The sequence below is a fragment of the Ammospiza caudacuta genome, chromosome 5, assembly GCF_027887145.1.
Source record: "Ammospiza caudacuta isolate bAmmCau1 chromosome 5, bAmmCau1.pri, whole genome shotgun sequence".
Lineage (NCBI taxonomy): Eukaryota > Metazoa > Chordata > Aves > Passeriformes > Passerellidae > Ammospiza > Ammospiza caudacuta.
In genome coordinates, this window is record NC_080597.1 from 50,270,074 (window position 1) to 50,288,507 (window position 18,434).

At 35.7% G+C, this 18,434-nt stretch overlaps 1 protein-coding gene across 2 annotated transcripts in view; it reads right to left on the reverse strand.

Annotated features, from left to right (window-relative positions):
* Window positions 1–18,434, reverse strand: part of PNPLA8 (patatin like phospholipase domain containing 8) — a 33,212-nt gene that overhangs the window by 11,710 nt on the left and 3,068 nt on the right. For both annotated transcript variants that reach the window (XM_058804619.1, XM_058804620.1), the window contains exons 3-8: window positions 17,967–18,116; window positions 16,601–16,752; window positions 15,725–15,819; window positions 12,200–12,371; window positions 7,427–7,484; window positions 5,068–5,262 (exon numbers count right to left, since the gene is read on the reverse strand). In XM_058804619.1, coding sequence (XP_058660602.1) covers window positions 5,068–5,262; window positions 7,427–7,484; window positions 12,200–12,371; window positions 15,725–15,819; window positions 16,601–16,752; window positions 17,967–18,116 — 822 coding nt within the window. The remainder of the gene's footprint in view (window positions 1–5,067; window positions 5,263–7,426; window positions 7,485–12,199; window positions 12,372–15,724; window positions 15,820–16,600; window positions 16,753–17,966; window positions 18,117–18,434) is intronic.

The following is an 18,434-nucleotide window of genomic DNA, read 5'->3' on the forward strand; positions in this document are numbered from 1 at the left end:
GCCTGGGAAGCACCCTTGCATCTAATTTTAAAAGCTACCATGTAAAACTAATTAGGGTAGGGTGCACTAAGTGAATCACTTTTGAAGGCCTCTCCTGTAACAAGCTGTAAGGATGAATTGGCTTTACAGATTTGTTACCTAAAAAAATAAAAGTTTGAAAAATATGTAGAAACCATGAATTATCTTTTTCCAATGAAGATGTGACTTCAAATTTTAGTTATAATTATTGTACTACATATATTTTTTTTATTTTTAGGTTGTATTCTCATCACACATCCTGTTACACCTGCTTTATTAAAACTCCACTAACAGACCAGGTGCCAATTTAACTGCTTTACTATCTGATCTTGCTCAAAGAAAACACAGTTATTGGAGCAATATTATATATCAACATCAGCACTATAATAAATGGAATTGTAATACAACAATGGATTCATGGGAAGCCATCAAGAAAAAGGTGATCAAGTCCTTTGCATTAAATTTGGTGTATTTTATTTGAGAAAAATCTGTGGCTTTGTTGAATTTACCACCATCACATACACAATCCCTGCTGCCCTTTGAATTAATCCTGTGGGACAAATTTAGTTTGTACTGTAAATGCTATTAAATGAAGTGTGCATAATGATTTTCTTAAATTCTAAATTGCTCTTTTAAGGAATTTAATTAATAATTTCCTCAGCATACTTTATTGTCTACTGAAGTGACATTATTGAGTACCTCAAATATTTTTCACAGTACAAGAAAAAAAAAAGGCAAAAAGGATACAAGATAGATACAAGAAATAACACCCCTCTGAGGGAAGCAGAGGGGGAAAAATGTCACTGGATGTAGCAGGACTGAGGTTAAGAGCCTTCAGTACTTCAAAAATACATTTTAAAATAAAGGAATTAACATGTGGCAATACAGCTTCTACAATGTAACATCATGATTTGGTCCCTCTTAACTTGCAGGGTTCCTGGAGATGTTACAGGGATTAAATCCCTTTGAATGTTAATGTGTTCCTCTTTTGAACCACAACGACTATTAATCCTACTCCCCTCATATTAATCCTACTCCCCTCATCTACCAACAGCTGCAATGTTTTCTCTTACTTGACAGAGCAGAACCAGACAGCATGGCATGATTGACCCAAATGTAAATATTGCTGTTTGCAATAACTGATGACTTTTTGTAGAAATTTAACAAACCAAGTCAACAGCTCACCTGCAGCACAAATAAGTGTTCAGGCACCTAGAAACCTCTTTCTAAAGAATGACATCAGAAAAACTGTAAAACTGATTTATTACCTTATTAACAAAATAACATGCTTTACACTGAGAGTGCCCAGTACAGGAAATCAAAGTGAAATGTTTCAGTGAAAGGGCATGTATGTGCACACAAATACACACACATGTAACTCTACAATTATGGAAAAGCAAGTCAAAGCCAACAGTTCAGTTCAGCCATGACTCCATCACAGACATCTGGAGTCATATCTAAGAACTTTAAGAATTCATCTCAACCCTATACATAACTCTCATTCAGCTACTTCACCCAGTTTGTGAAAGGACTCTGATTCTAATAAAAGCTAGATAACATAAGACATGAATATGCAGGATGACTATAAAAAAATCCACTAAATTTCCATTATCAAAATAAGTATTTTCACACATTTGAAGAGTCTTCAGCCAGATGAACTGCTAGAGTGTTTCTCATTCTCATTTAAATGCACAACTGAAAGCTAATATGGAACACGGTCTCTATATAAATATGGAACACGGTCTCTATATAATGCTTAAAGAGTCACAAACTTGAAAGCCAGGAAACAAATATTGTACTTAGTATTCTGAATTTTCACATACATTTTGGATAACTCTGTTCTTGGAATTGTTTAGAAACATCAACACTTCAGAGGGAGGCTATATATAAACTAGTAAGAAACTAGCACAGTTAATGTTCAGAAAACAGATTATGATGATTAATGGAAGTTCCCAGTCAATGAAAAAATTCTTAAAACACCATCTTTCTGACACTATACTGCAATTTTGAAGCCTTTGGCATAAATTATTATTTACCCTTAATGCACACTGTGCTGATGCCCTTTTCAAAAATCACAGTACTATCAAAAACATCTAAATGTTATGTTTCATTTATTCATGTAGTTCAAAAGCAGTTCAATCTGTTAGGCAGTGTACATACAGAAAAGAGCAAGAATTTCCATATACACTACATATATACTTCTGGTCAAGGAACTTAAAATTACACTTGCAGTGCATTTTCAGAATAAAGAAGCTTAACAAGAATCTACTATTCCCATATTTATGATATGAACTATAAGAACAAAGTTACCAATATTAACATATTGGTAAGAAAGCTATTTTAAGAAGGAATATGGCTGCATTTGGGATTCTATTTATTTCAAAATATATTTGTTTAAAATATATTTATATTTATATTTATTTATGTATTTCTTTCAATTCATGTTGACTATTTCAGCAGAGGTAAAACTCTTGAATATCTTGCTTTTTCCTATGAGCTACCATTAATTCCCAGGAAAATAAAAGTAGCAGTCTGCTACATGCACAGAGGCTCCTACCCCAGGGTTAAAACAAGGCAATTCAAGGCTGTTTCAGAGTGTGCAGTGGATTTATAATCTCTGCTAGAAAGCTGCATGAAGACAGTTATTTGCCAAGTAGTAACTTGGTACCTGGACATCCAAATACCCCCCATACAAATCAGATAATTATGGAAAAAGAGATGTGGCAAGAAAAGTGGTAAGAAAAATGTAATCTGGGGAAAGAAAAGCATGTCAGACATGAAAGGTGGTTTCTATAAGAACTCAAATATATTTAAACATTCCTGGCTGGGGAGAAGAGATTTTTCAGATTATATGAAAAAGTTTGAATCCAAAAATTTAGCACTTGTTCTACTACAATAAACGGTTTCAGTACTGAGAACATATTTAGTTCTTTACGGCTGAGAAAGGTGAATTACATCCTAAGCAGTAGCTTTCAATAATTACAATACATAAAACAGAGAAGAATGATGAACTTGGGAAACAGGGTTTGTAAGGTCAGATGAAAGGGCTTTGTCCAAAGACTCTTGAGTAAGGAAAAAAATAAGTAGACTTTATTCCAGTTCTGCGTATCTGAAAATACTGAATCTGATCTCTATTGACACCAATTATACACTCCCTAGTCCAGCAAACTGGACTTAAAAGTGAAATAGATGAAATAAGTACCAGCCTTACTGCATTTCACACAAGTCTGGCAATTCAGAAACTATGTTAAGATGAAGAACTGTGTAAAGCACTGTGTAGAAGTTGCAAAATCATGTTGTTTATTCAACTATCCTTCATGTAAAAGCACAGATCAATTTCCAAGTACTTTCAATTCAAGGAAAGAAAGGGGGGAAAGGTGAAAGAGAAAGAAAACTTCTTTACATAGGTTAACACTGACCCATCCAATCAGTTATGGAGCAGCTTGGAACAGCTCCCAAGGCTAAAGCAGCTCCCTTCCCAGTTTTGCTTGTCCAGATGGAAGACGAACACACTTCAGGATTTCAAGCAGTGCTTTGGCTTGGAATCTGATGTGTTATTCCACTTTTAGTTCTAAAAACCTGTCAAAACTTATTTGCTTATTTCAGAGAGTAGTTGATTAAAATGTTTTGAGGCTAACAAGATGCACTGTACCAGGAAGGTTGTGGTGGGGCGGTCAAGGGAGGGAGGGAGGAAGAGTGTCCTAAACGAAAAAGGGAAACAATAAAATGAAAGAAACTTCAGAGTCTCCCTTCCTGAGCCTGAACCTGAGCCCTTCCCCTTCACCCCTTAATTTCTATGCAGCTTTTAGATAGCTGAATTATTTCATCACCTTATAAATGTTGAATCAAAATATGGAAATATGCTGTCTTTATTCAGATAAAATTCTAGCTGTTTGTTTGCTTGTACACATGGTGTTTTTTTACCACCTCTTAATCTAATGAATTTTTCTCTATTTCATCTTACACTCATTTATCTGTTAGCCTTTAAATTTCACTACTACTCAAGAACATTACAATGCTAAGGATATTACACACTTCTAATGGACACCATCAGAAATTCTGTATGTGATCCAGGTACATCTTATTACTCAAAACATGCTACTTGTTTTCCAGCATTTGAGACTACTGCCATCATATGAATTAATACAACAGAAATGCAACAGATGCTTCCATTAAACTTAAGTGTCAATCCCGTGCTCTGTTTGTTGAAGGTCCCTGGTTCAGTCACCCTTTGTAGTCTTTTCTGCCACAGATCTGAATCAGGTATTTATTAAAATAAATACTAATAGTTTTTAATTAGTATGCATATCAAGAAGTATTCTTTGAAAACCTGAAGAACAGCAGAATAATACAGGGGCACTGAAAGACTAAAACCCCATGGTTAAAAAACTACTAAAGAAATTCATTTGCTTTGTTCTTTACTTATCAGGGTCACCAAGAGAGGCTGTAATATAATAAAACAGCATGCAGTGATGATAGGAGACACTGCTTTATCCTCAAGGGAATTTCTTTTGCAGTTGTCCTCTCGGTTTAATCTTACTTCTGTGGCATCTCTTACTCTTCTTACTAGCTCAGAACTAGGGTAAAGATGAATAAGCTATCAATGGAAAGAATTAAAAAGTAGACCATAAAATGAATTTGTGCACTAATAAAAAGAATGCGGAAGTGTATAATCAGTTTTTTTCACATTTTACAATACTGTTAGATTTTTAAGTTACACCACCTATTTAGTGAAATAATGCTCAGCAAAATACCATTTGCAAGCAGGAAGTCAGAGGCAATTTACAACTCATATAAGGTTTCATCCCAGACAGAGAAGAAAGCAATAGCAGAATAGCTTAGGTTTGTATTGAGAAGACTAAGATTTTTAAGCCTTTCTAGCTCTGTAAGGGCTATAGAAGCTAAAAATATCTTTTCTTACTCCATCTGTCGTAGATTTCCTTTGTACTACCAACTCATATGCTTAGTTTTGATTCAGAGATTCAGACCATGTTTTTTTTCAGGTGTAAAATTGGAAAATATTTACTCAAGGAGAAGATTTCAACTTACCTGATGAAGATCACTGCCCAAAACATATTCCTGGAAGTAACCTGGTGCAGCAGATGATGCTCTAATTGCTTGCCACAGCTTATACTGACAGCCTCCCATATAATGGGACTTAATGCCAGGAAAATGGTTGTAGTTTCTAAACACAAATGCTTTCAGTGGTGTTCCTCTGTTTACAATGGTGCTTACTGCAGCTACCTAGCAAATGAGGAGGAAAAAAATCAGTTATATATGATGATAATAACCATAATATGAGAATGAAAGCTTCCCACCATATGAAATTCAATGTATACATTAAAGCACTTTTGGAATCTTACTCGGTTCATTATTTATTTACATTTTTTAATGTCTAGCCAAATTTTAAAAGGGAAAGTAAAACACAAACAAGAGACTCAAATCCCTAAGTAAAATGCTATTTAAAACCTTCAATCAATTGTTTCCACTGGTTAGTCTGTTTCTACAAATATCTACAATATTTAAACAAAATGCAGGTGTCAACTACGTGATTTTTAAATACTTTTCCTTTTGAAATAGTATTTCATTCTCAGAAGTCTGTAACCAGCAATACAACACTGTCATTAAATATGAATGTCAGAACTGTCAATCCATTTCTTTCTCCAAGAAAATGGTTACTTTATATTGCAACCGGAGTTAAAAATTGTAGTAAGAATCTCTCCTGCACAAGAATCAAAGTCTTTCAAGGCTTTTTTGTAAGGATACTAAAATGTCAGTAACAAAAATCACATATGTTCATCTAAGTGAAAAGCCAAAATGGTATTTCCATTGAAAAAAACCCAACTATGACAACAAAAAGAATGTATCTTACAGATCTAATCACAAGGAGAAAGTACATGTAGTGATGGATGAGTGTTAGAATGTGCAAGACCTTTAGAGGTGATGCAGCCAGCCTGGCTGGCACTGCCAGAACAGCACTCTGCAGCAGCCAAGTGGGTGCCCAATTCCATCTTGTTTACTGTTTTACAGAGTAGGGTGTTTTCATGAAACGTTACTCAACAGCACAGCTGATGCTGTGATATCACTGTATGCATTTTCACTCTTCATCTACTTAATTTAAATAATTTTATTCACTGTAAATTCATCCTCATAGAAAACAAAAGTGTAACTTCTACATTACAATGCAAAAGCAAAACTGCCTGATTCATCCTCCATCATTTGATGGAGGAAGTTTCCTGTTTTTCTCAAAAGGAGGGTTTAGTTCTAAGCGCTACCAGAATCAGTAAGAAAAAAACTTCAGAAAATGTAACAGAAAACTTATTAAAAGGATGCTTTCATTTTTGACAATACTCATATACACTCCATGATGCAGTCTATGTTGCAAAGTGCTCAGCACCTTCTGGAAAAACCCATCTTGTAATGAATTTAGCAGCAGCAGAGCACAGAACTTTGTGTTTTATTTTGATTTTCCTGTGCCTTGTAAAGAGTGCCACCACTGACAGCACTCTAAAGAGATTAGTGGGAACAGCTAGTTTCTAGCTCTATTTATATTCACATTTTATTACTGAAGAACATGGAAGGAAGCCAAAGATCCCAGTTCAAAGATAACTTTCAAGTCAACACAGGATAGCTGCTCTCTCAGAAAGCAACATACCACACCAGCCTTTTCATGTCCTTGTTTTAGACATGGACTAGGAACGCAGTCAGTAAGGCACACGTTTCTATGTTTAGAAAAATGGGAATATCTTCCATTTAACAGTAAAGCATTGAATATAGTGCTATGACACCAAAACACCTGTTAATTACAGATTGTTCTGAAATATATCCTATTATATTTCGCTTCTTTCTTCACACCCTATCCTTCACCAAAAATAAAATACCCTTGCTTTCTCATCTTTCACTCTCATACTGCTGTATGTAACACCCCTCCTATGACTTAGTGCCTTTTCCATCAGACAGGAAGAGATCTTGGGGCCCAAGAATGTGAATGGAGAAAACCAGGTACTCCAAACAAAGTGAGAAGAAACCCTGCCCTCTTCCAATACAGTAACACAGATCACAGCTGACAGGACAGAATCTCCTGACGCTAGAATTTTTACATGATAAAAATGAACTTGGCACAACACCAAAATGTTGACCCAGTATTTCTATGCTTACAAGTTTTTTAAAATCTCTGCAATATATTCCAACTACAAGTAACAAAAATACCAGAAATTGCTGCCAAAATTTAAGAACCTACTTAATTTTTATCCTTTAAAAGGATGGGTTATCCCATATAGAAGCCTGAAGAGCACTTCAACACTCATGCTGTCTATCCAATGTTCTTCTAGGTATAGAATTTACTCAGAACTCTTAAGAGTACTTGTGAAATATACAATTAGTATTTACCTTAGAAAATTGTACTTACTTTTGGACATTTGGACTTTCTTGCAGTTTCAATCATAAGATTTGAGCCCATTTTTTCTCTAAAAAAAGTGTAAAAAATTGAAAATGCTCCATCAATTTAGCATGAACAAGACAAACAATTTATCACCCTTATTTCTGAGACCTTTGCATTTAAAAGAACCAATGTTTGTATTTCAATTTAACAATCCCATTTATACAAGTGACTTCAATGCACCGACACTTCAAACCTTCTAGCCTGCTGGAAGTAAGTCTGAAGAGTGACTGATGAGGTCTTGATTCAAATTACTCAGTTCACATACCTAACCATAAATCATTACGATTACTCAACTACATAGTTAGACAAAACACTTTACCACATTTACGAATCAAAAAGGCAACATCCTTATTAAGTGGTTCTACAGTAATGAAAAATTACTCTTCTGTAGTTACAGAAACAAAAGCTACAGAAAGATGTGATTCCATAAAATTTAGAAGAAAGTTAAAACATCTACATATAGTCTTCCATAACAGTAATCCAATATGCATTTACCATTCCTTCTGAGGTAATATTTGTTCACACGAATACATTTTCATAAATCATGCTAATGGTCAGCACTCTAATTTCTCATCATATCAGGGTCAGCATTCCCATTGTTAACTAGAAGATAGTCCTTCTGCACAGTAGAGGAGACTGAAGCAAATTGGCATACTAGTCAGTGATCTCACCTCACCATCTACTTCAACTTTGATTTGCTTGCAATAAAGGTATAAAGGTATAATAGAGAGTGGGTGGTCACCAGTAATTATTCCAAACAGGCTTTCCTTTAAATCAGCAAGCTTTCTTCCTCCCAAACACTGGTGGTGCATCTGTCTTACTCTGCAATTATGGTTTTCTATACTGCCACACTTTTAAAGTAAAGATATTCCATGTGCTGTTATTATAAGATCATTCATCTACAGCTTGCACCCATGACAGGAGGGAGTAGCACTTCCACTGTTAAAAACAACATCTCTATCTATCTACTCAGGTCAGAAGACAAAAGAAGCTTTAAAGGCTACCACAGCAGCAGTCCTCCATGCAGACAGTAGACTGTATATGCAATTAGGACAATTTGCTCTTCTAGTGGCTATTTGTGCTTGAAGGATGGCTGCATACATGTCCTTGACAGGGAGGAAAGAAGGCGGACAGGTTCCAGTCCTACGATGGAAAACTCCTGCTGACACAATTCTTGTACGTGTAGCACAGTTTTGTTTTTGCTTTGATTCTAGTCTCAGAATCACCAGCCAGAAGGGGAGGAGTGACATCTGCACTCATTAACTGATTACAGAAGGAGATGAAGGCACATGGAACCATGAAGTAGGAATAAAAGAAATGGGACTGACAGAGCTAAGATATCAAAGCCATCTACTGATTTGCATCACTTTCATCTGTTTCTGCAATGTCTGTATTAGGTATTTTTCCCAAACCCTGAATGCAGAGATTAAAAAAATGTATAAGCAATATCCTCTGCTTAATTATGGGAACCATCAAACTGAGTAACTATCACATCCTGTTTTCTATGAAGGCCAGAAAGTGATACTCCAGAGTAGGTACAAGAAATCCTTTCAACTACTGTGCAACTTCAGACATTACAGTCTAAGGAGAAAAGTTTAGTATCACCTCCACATATAGTTTAGTTCTGTTGCTACCATTAATACTGTAATTGCATATTAAATAAATGTATTTGTCTCACTGTTTAATATTCTTTTATGAAGTCACAGCAGAAGTAATTCCACAGTTTATACGCATACTGTGTTAAAAAATAAAGTGAATAGTCCCCTGTTATTCAGGGGGACTACTGAATAGTTCCCCCCCTATTTCATTCAAAGAAAACAAGAAACTGGTAATTCTCAAGATGCCTTACTATCTCAAATTACCACTTTAACTCATTTGCTTTTGTTAATGATAGACACTTAATGTGTGCTATCTTTAGGACACTGGTTACTTTTTCCCCAATCTTGCAACAGAAATATTCTCTAAAATGGGGAAAGGAGGACTGTAAATAATATTTTAAATGAAACTGTATTGTAAATTAATATAATGGCACTGTAGTATTTTATGTATTTTCAATCTCAACTGTCACACACTGAATCATCTTCTCTGACCACAAGCATACAGATGTTTCATTAAACTGCCCGTGACAACCCAAATCACTTTTGATATTAAAGTTACTTTAAATCCTGTAAGCATTTTACATTTTTCCACTCATCAGTTATTATGCCATCCTGTTTTTCCATTTATCTACTTTGTGTCTGTGACCTATGTCCTCTAGACATGACCTACTTAAAACAACGAGTCTCTTTCACAAACATTGCTCTTTCATTGCTTCAAGTCACTAATATTGCAACACTTATTTCAATATTGTTATGAAGAACATATTGTCAACCATATGCCGGAAGAAACATTCTAATGGGCTACAGCAGTGATGCAAACATTTTGGACAAAGAGCACTCAATGCAAAAGGCAAAATTGTAACTTTCACCCTCTTCTAACAGCAACAGTAGTATGAGAAAACTATGACATCTTTACCAAATCTACAGAAGAGACTTTCATACCATGTGCTGGTATGGAATGTGTTACCCATCTAGTGACTAGAGAGCAGTGCCAATTTATATTTCACTCTGCAAAACAAATACTGAAGTATTATTACTTGTATTCCCAAACACATGCATTATCCATTTTCCTGCCAAAGGAGAACATGTAATTTTTATTCTACACTTCATACAGTGACTGCTTCTCAAGACTATAAATTCCCAACTTGAGATTTTAGCTAGCTTGTGAAAACTCCTAGCTGCTCACCAAATTTCTCCAGTAGTTTCTTAAGACAGCATGCAAGAAGAAAATTTTATATGTCAACAACAGTCAAAAGAAAAGAGAAAATTTGGAACTAAAAGCCAGGTTCTTACAAATGCATTCAATATAGCATTATATATACTGATATGTTGTAAGTAAAATCTTCTGCATAATGTAAATCATTAAAACCAGTCCTCAAATTGCTACTCAAGAAATACATAAGAGTTAAAACAGACATACATAGAACATATGAAACCAATTTCCTAAAGTACTCTGAATGAAATGTCAGTTAGCCAAAATTAGCTGTCATTTTCTGAAATGCAAGTTATAATATACCCCATGAATGCACAGAACATTAAACCGATGAAATATCAACTGAATTATTTTCAGCAAGAATACCTTCTGACAGACAATACCACCACTGATACTGTGGTAGGACTAAACACACATTACAAGTCTGTACACTGTCAATGGATTGTCTCTATTTCAAGCAAGGCTGACAAGTTACCATTTAAACTACAAAAACACACAGAGCACAAGTAAAGCTTTCAAATTCAAAATAAAGCATACAGCAGTTTCCCCGTGCTGTAACAATGTTAGACCTGACCTTCAATATTGCTGTAAAGAGATACTATATAACCCTACAAATCCCTTCTCAGCTCCAGGCCCCCACACCACAGGGAAGCCTCCAGGAATCCCTTCAACAAAATGTTGGGCAGGCATAGCATCTCCCTTCAACATTCCAGGTGACCAAGAAGTCATTTTTGATCAGCACATTTCTTTTTTAATTTACTCCATGGATAATATATTAATTGACTGCTTTTGTCTATTGCACAGGAGTTCTTTACCTCCCTCATGTGCTACATGTAGCTGCAGAAAAAAAAAATAGTATTTTAATTAAAGCCATGTAAAATACTTTCACATTAGGTTATTGTGACTTTCACAAGACTTAATTTAATTGGGTGGGCAATGAAATGAGGGAAGACAGAGAAAAATCCAATTTCTAAAAAAAGCCCCTTAAATACCTGAGAAGAAAATCTAATGATATTAGTTTGATAAATGTATTTATTTCTAAAAATACACAAGAGCACAGAGAAGAAGTGCTTAGAAGCTTGTTTCTCCACTTCATCAAAGAAGTAAGAAGCTTAAAATTCAGACACTACTGGTAGTCCCACTATTAAGTCATAAAAACTCTTTTAATCCCATAAAACACAGTAATTGCATTCCCAAAGGAACTTGTTATTACTTATCAGAAGGAACCTTTTACCATTTTACATTGTCTCTCAGAAAAGATTGTTCAGTTCTTACAGTGGCAGAGTCAACTTATGCTGGTTGGGAAGCTATGACATTAGCTTGCTAAAAATGATAAACAATTGAACTACCAATACAAATACAGATTAATAAAACTAAGAAATAAAACCTGTAATATAATAATTTTTCTAGTGGTTTTTCCTGAATAGCCATCAATGCAAGTGAATACACTTCACGGGCAACTCTGACACTGCAGATAATTTTTCATTGCAACCCTTACAGCTCATTTCCCTTTCAAAGAAAGTGGCAATGGACAAAGGCCTCCAATATAGCAGCAAACACTAAAAATCTCTACTACAGCATATTATTTCATTTCTCACTAATCTCCTTTACTAAAAAGGGCACAGCAGGTGGTTAGTAAAATTTGTAGTAAATCTGTAATGAGTCAGATCTAGCAGAGCTGGCAAGCATACAGGAATATAATCAGAAATCAGTGCAGTAAAGCTTACTTTATTCCCCAGAAACATAAATCATTACGTTAAAAGCTTCCAGCATCTTGGTAAATATGAAAACAGCTATTTCAAAAGAATGAGTGTATATGTTAATCCCTTCTAGTTGTTCTAAGAATCTGCACACCAGTGAAGTAATAACAAAACCAAATGCACTCAGTCATTGCACTAATTATTTTTTATCTGATTATCTTTTACTTACTTGAGCATTTTTTCCCATATATCACTGTCATAAAAGGCGTGGTTCCAGCCCATTTTGACTGTTCCAACAATGACATTCTGCTTAAAAACATCTGATCCTAACTTATGGTACAGCTCTTCACAATCATCCAGGGGAATATGGAACAACCCCAACATAAAAGCTAATATAGCTCCTGAAAAAAAGAAATATTTTGCAATATTACAAAAACGTATCCTGGAGTAAGATTACAAAGATGGATTACCAGTTAATGCAGTTCATAGGTTAACAGAATATCTGTCTTGAAACAGCAAGACCAACTGACATTTATTTCACTAAATTCCTGCTCAGAGATCACAAACCATGTTTTAAAAGAACATACACAATACCGAAAAAGTCAATCTTCAAAAACAGAAATATGAGAAGTTAAAACATTGTATTATTTCATTTTGCAGATTACAACAAGCATATGGCAGAAAGCTAATGAAATCTACTACTTTACTTGGAAAGAGAAATGAGTAAGAGAAATCTTTGCTGTGGTACTAAAAATTTATTTGGAGCATTATTTGCTACCATGCAAACTCTTAAGTCAACAGAAAAATATTCTAAGAAAATTCTGCAAAAACAAAGGAGATTTCAGTAGTTTGGATTACATTTGGTTCCAACCATTTATAATCTAGTTTCATACATGCTGCCATCTAGTGTGTCCCTAACAAAAATTATGACCTACCCTTGCAAGAACAAAATAACAGCACTCAAAAAGCATTGCTGCTAAACACCCTTAAAAGAACTGTGGAAAAATACAATTAATGCATTATTACAATTCTCAAATATATTAAATTAAAAGGGACACACAAAACTTTAAATCTAGTTGTGCCATACTGTTAGAACATGTAATTAAGAATCTGAAAAAATTATGTGTCCTAATTATTTCCATCTGGAAATAAATGCCATAGGCTTGAATAAATTAATTTTAAAAGGTGCCAATTTTTAAAAGAGAGTAAAAATACAATGCATGTGCAGAAAAAAAACTACATGCAGGAAGTTACAGAAGGTTTTAAAAGAAACATGACTTCCAAGCCCTCTTTCACTCTCACAGTGCCCACCAACTGCGAGAGCTGAGCATTAGTGGATTGATGGTCTCAGTTTCTTAAAAGGCAGCTCACATCCTTAAGACAACCTGGGCCTACTTGACACAAAGTTTCATCAAGAGAAACAATCTCAATTGCCAAATCACCAGATGCCTGCATTCAACGCAGACTTAACATCTAGCAGCAGAGAAACACCATTTTCCTGAGCCATGCAAATCCTCTGCCACATTCTCTTCTAAACTCTCCAGCACAGTTCTGCAATAACATACATTTGCTGTTTTGGTGAGCAGATTCAAAGTATGCAGATCATTGCAATGATCTTTCTCTGTGACTGCCTGCATTTATACCCTCTGATCCCCCAATGAAGAGAAGCATGGGGAAGGTAACCACAAAGACAGTGATGCTGAATTCACAGCAAGGGCATTTCCAAACTTCAAAGGCAAAACAGCTGAACAATAGCAAGAAATACAAAAACTGCAGCAGAAAAGAGAAGTGCAGTGTGCAAGAAGCATCCTTCCTATCACTTAATCCATCACTCTTGTAAAGCACAATTCATTCAACCGCAAGACTATTGGCATATGTACTGTCAATACAAACAGAACTGCCAGCAGTGCTGGCAGACATGCACACCTCACCCAGACACATCTTTCCATTTATTATTGCAAACTGGACAACTGCAGATAAAAGCTTAATTGTGTAAACAAAATTTAAAAGAATATGCTAAGTACTTACTAGCAGGCATTCAGAAATTTCAAAATTTGAGGAAGAATTAAAAACCAAGTTAGTTCTAGTGACAGTAGTGGGAGTAAAGTAAGAACACAAGGCCTTTCTATCCAAGGTAAAACACCTTTATTCATTGAAGACAACACTGGAGAAGTGTTTTGTAGGGAAACCGTCTTCCAAAGAAATCACTTACTGCTACACTAACTAATGAAGGATTTATTTGGAAGAGTATTAAAAATATAAAGCAGGGAACTATATTGTGGCTACAAACAAATTCAGTCTAGGAGACCTAAACACTCTCCTCTGCTATTTTTAGTCTACTAAGCAAATCTCTTGAAACATACTTCATCTACTCAGGGTGATCTGTGTTTAATATAGCTTCTGATCGAATATAAGTATAACAAAAAAATTGAAGAATGTGGGTTTCTAAAGGAAACTGAGCTAATAAACCACAGCATACCTCCTATGTTAGAAAACATACTTGTGCTGCTACTTGTCTAACAATTTCGTAAGGAGATTACTGTCTTTAAAGGAGAAACTAATGCTTTGGAGTCTCCTGCTTTCTAGGGAGGAGTAACTTATCAGTGAGTCACGAGTGTAAATAAGTCTGGGTGGGGCCCGTAGACATCATCTAGTCCAACCTCCTGTTCCAACAGGTATAATTAGAATAGGTTACTCAGGACTTGCTCAGCCATCTCCATGGACAGAGATTACAAAGTCTGAACAGGCAACTCTTTCCAGCGTCTGACCATCCCTGCAAGAAAAACATAATCCCGTATCTAATTATAACTTCCCATACTGCAACTTGTCTGTTGGCTTTTCTCCTACCCCTGTACACCTTAAAAATTATTCTAGATCCATCTTCTCTTTATTTTCCCATTAGCTGAACCAGGATAAAGGCCCACCCTTAGCCCTGTCAAGGCCAAATAAACCTGGTTATTGCACTCTCTCCTTTACATGTCATGAGGTCCAGCCCCCTGGCTCTCTGCCAGATGCACCCAGTAGAAAAACACACCCAAAAGATTAATGGTTTCTAGAGGAGCCCATAACAAGACCTTTGTGGCCAAACAGAGATACTTCAATTGTTGGGTACATTCTCATCTCATCATGCAAGCCAATGTAGTCAGCTTTCTTTGCTCTAGAGTACAGTGATGATTCACAACCAACCTGTTCCAAACAAGACCAGGTCCTTTCCTGCAAAGCTGGTTTCTAGGCTGTCGGCCCACCTCAGTCACAGGGCTTTGTACTTGGCTTTTCTGAACCTGCCAAGCCATTTCTCCAGCCTGTACAGACCCATACGAAGGGAGGACACCACAGCATCGACCACTTCCTCTAATTTAGATCATTCAAGATCTTGCTACAGGCACATTCTGTCCTTCTGGCAGATAATTAATAAAGATGAAACATTGCTGCTAACTTAATAAAGGAAACATGACTGACTCAGCACCAGTTCTTGAGGACTATTACCATAGCAGTCTGTAAAGCTCCATAAATACCTAAAATAACTGTTTCTATGTGCAAATTGAAGATTTCACATAAATTGAAAAAATAACAAATCAGTTTAAAGCCAAAAGTTTGTCATGAACTGCCCAAAGTTCTTCTTCAGAAGCAAAAAGAAAGACTCTAGAAATCGCAAATGTACTTTCTCAGCTTACATTCTAAGTCAGAAACTGAAAAATCTCTATTTATTCTCAGATGTTGATAGCAAAACTCCAACTTGTGACTTCATAATTACCTGTGCTTACGCCACAGATGTAGTCAAAAAGTTGATGAACCGGCTTTCCAGTTAATTCTTCTAGTTTCCGTAGAGTCTGAAGTGCAACTAAACCCCTGAAACACAAAATTCCCCTTCACATACAATGGCAGTCTTATCATACATAGCTTTAATAATTTTTCAATCACCTTTAGCTTCATTATAACTAATTATAATTGAATAACTGCAACAGTAAGAATCCTGAGTATTTCAGGAAATAAAAGAGTTGCAGAACACAGTTGAAATAGAATGATGAATAATAAATATGAATGACATGCTCAGGTATACCAAAAATAGTATTCAACAGTTACAGCCATATTGTTTTACAGCAAAGGCTTGGGAGGTGATCAACTTCTGTGGATGTAGACTAAGGACAGATTTTAGTTGCATTCCGACTACACAGCACTTAAATTTGGTCTTATCAAGGCTATATAATGCCCCTTGGGGCATAGTATTTTCCAGTATGAGGTTTGCTTGGCCTCGATTCAATGTATCTGAAATAATGGGAGAGATTAGTTAGAGACCATCAGATTTGTGTTTCTTTATCACAAAACAGTATCTGGAGTGCAGCAGTGTGAACTCTGTTGGGATAGAGTGAGATAACTGTGTATGGCAAAATGAGCAAACATGTAATAATGGCAAAATGAGATAACATGTATGGCAAAATGAGCAAAACAAACTCCATTCAAGCAGAAATGCATAGAAAAACAATACCTATCCCTTAGATAGTCAAATGTGACAGAAAGGTAACTCATAAATTGCCTCTTTGGGCATTTATCTATCAAAGAGAGACTGGAATTTTACTTCTAGTTACAGTCTGAAAAAGCTTACAAGTATGTAGTACCCCAGAAGTTTTACCTTGTTCCTCCTCCATCAATGGTGAGGATTCGAATTCCCCAGCCTTTCACAGGGTCTGTATAGCCAATCAGAGCTAAAGTTTCTCTAACAGCAGCCTGAAGACTTTCATCATTAATCTGTCTCAGTCGCAACAGGCATGAGATTAATTTTTCCTATTGATAAATACAAGGATATTTCATTCTAATCATATGTTTAAACCAAAAGAATCCATTCTTAAATTTACTAGCACAGCATTAAAGCACAGAAGTAATATACCAGTTAAAGTTGGAAGAAAATGTCTTCAAATCTGTATCTACCCATGTTTTTCTCTAACAAGGGAAAGAAAAGATGTCAATATTATGCTGTACACACCTCATTGCTATAGTAACTACCTATCAGAATTAAACAAGCAAGATGTTATGTAAATATTTTTAATAGCTAGGAAAGCTACATGTACCAGTTTCGTTTTATTGACTTGTTATCACATCAGCCAAGTGCAGACTCGAGTATGAGGCATACCAAGTACAGGGAAAACCCCAGATTTGCTTAGTAAGTACTGCACTGCTTCAAAACAAGAAATGCCTTCTAAGTACACTAATACCAAAACAAAATCTAAAATGCTTTCCCACACAGAGTACTTTTTAAATGGACATTGCCACAAAGATACACAGCATTGCAATCAAAATGGGAGTAGTGAATACACTCTTCCATAATAAAGTAACTCACATATATTTATGTGAATGCCTGACCTACACCCTGCCCAGATGATTCATCTGCCCTGCACTCCATTCCCAAAGACTACTTCTTCCAGAAATTCTACAATCTGTTTCACAGGTTTGTCACATCTTGTGGAAAAAGACACAAGGTTGACAAATGCTGTGATTTAGCTAGTACTTCTAGAATAGTCTACCACCCATCTCCAGCCCTCTCAATGCAGGGAAGAAAACAAGTAGGACTAGATTGCATTAACTTATGTGACAGTTCTCCTGCCACCTCTCTTGGAAGAAAGCATGTAAACAAGCATAGAAAGTACTGTGCATTTACAGATCAACTGTACAGCACATTCCCATTTGGTCAACTGCCACAGGGGACACAGTGTATGACCTTTATCTACCACTGGAAAAAGCTATACTACCTATCCACATGACCATGCCGTATGCTTCTAAATTAAACACTGCAATCTTAACAGCCTTTAGCTAAACTCACAGTAGCTTGTATATGAATCTGCTTCAAACAGCTAAAATGTTATAAAAAGAGACACTCAAACTACAATCCTTGCAAACAGGAAATACGACTAGTCCACAAAAGCACAGAAGGAGGTTTTATGTTGTTCTGTATCAATTATTTGTCAGATTGATTTTTATGTATGTATAAAAACTGTTGGCACCTTAATTGCAACTCCTCTGCTCTCTGGAAACTCTAGAAGATGATAGGTCAGTTCTTCAACCCTGTTGATGCAGACTTTTATATTAGCAGATCTCCGCAGGGCTTGAACTAAAGCTCGAGTCCTGTTATCAATACTCACTCTTGCAATGATCTAAAGAAGACAAACAGACAACATAAAACTACTCTGAGAAATGTGTAAAATTTGTCAAGACTAATTTCCAAGTGTTATTTTAAGATTTCTCAGAAGCAATGAACAGCATGTTGTACTAGAGAGCTCCTATAGGTTCCAAGTAGGCACTGCTTAAATTGTCAACAAAAATCTTTTGATTCTTTATTTAGTAGAAAACAAAATCAAGTTTACAGCAAGAATACCCCAAACAAATAGGTCAATATGTTTTCAGATGGACTTTCAAGGGAACTCTCTGTATTTAAACCATTAACAAACCATAAACTGTAAAATTACTATAAC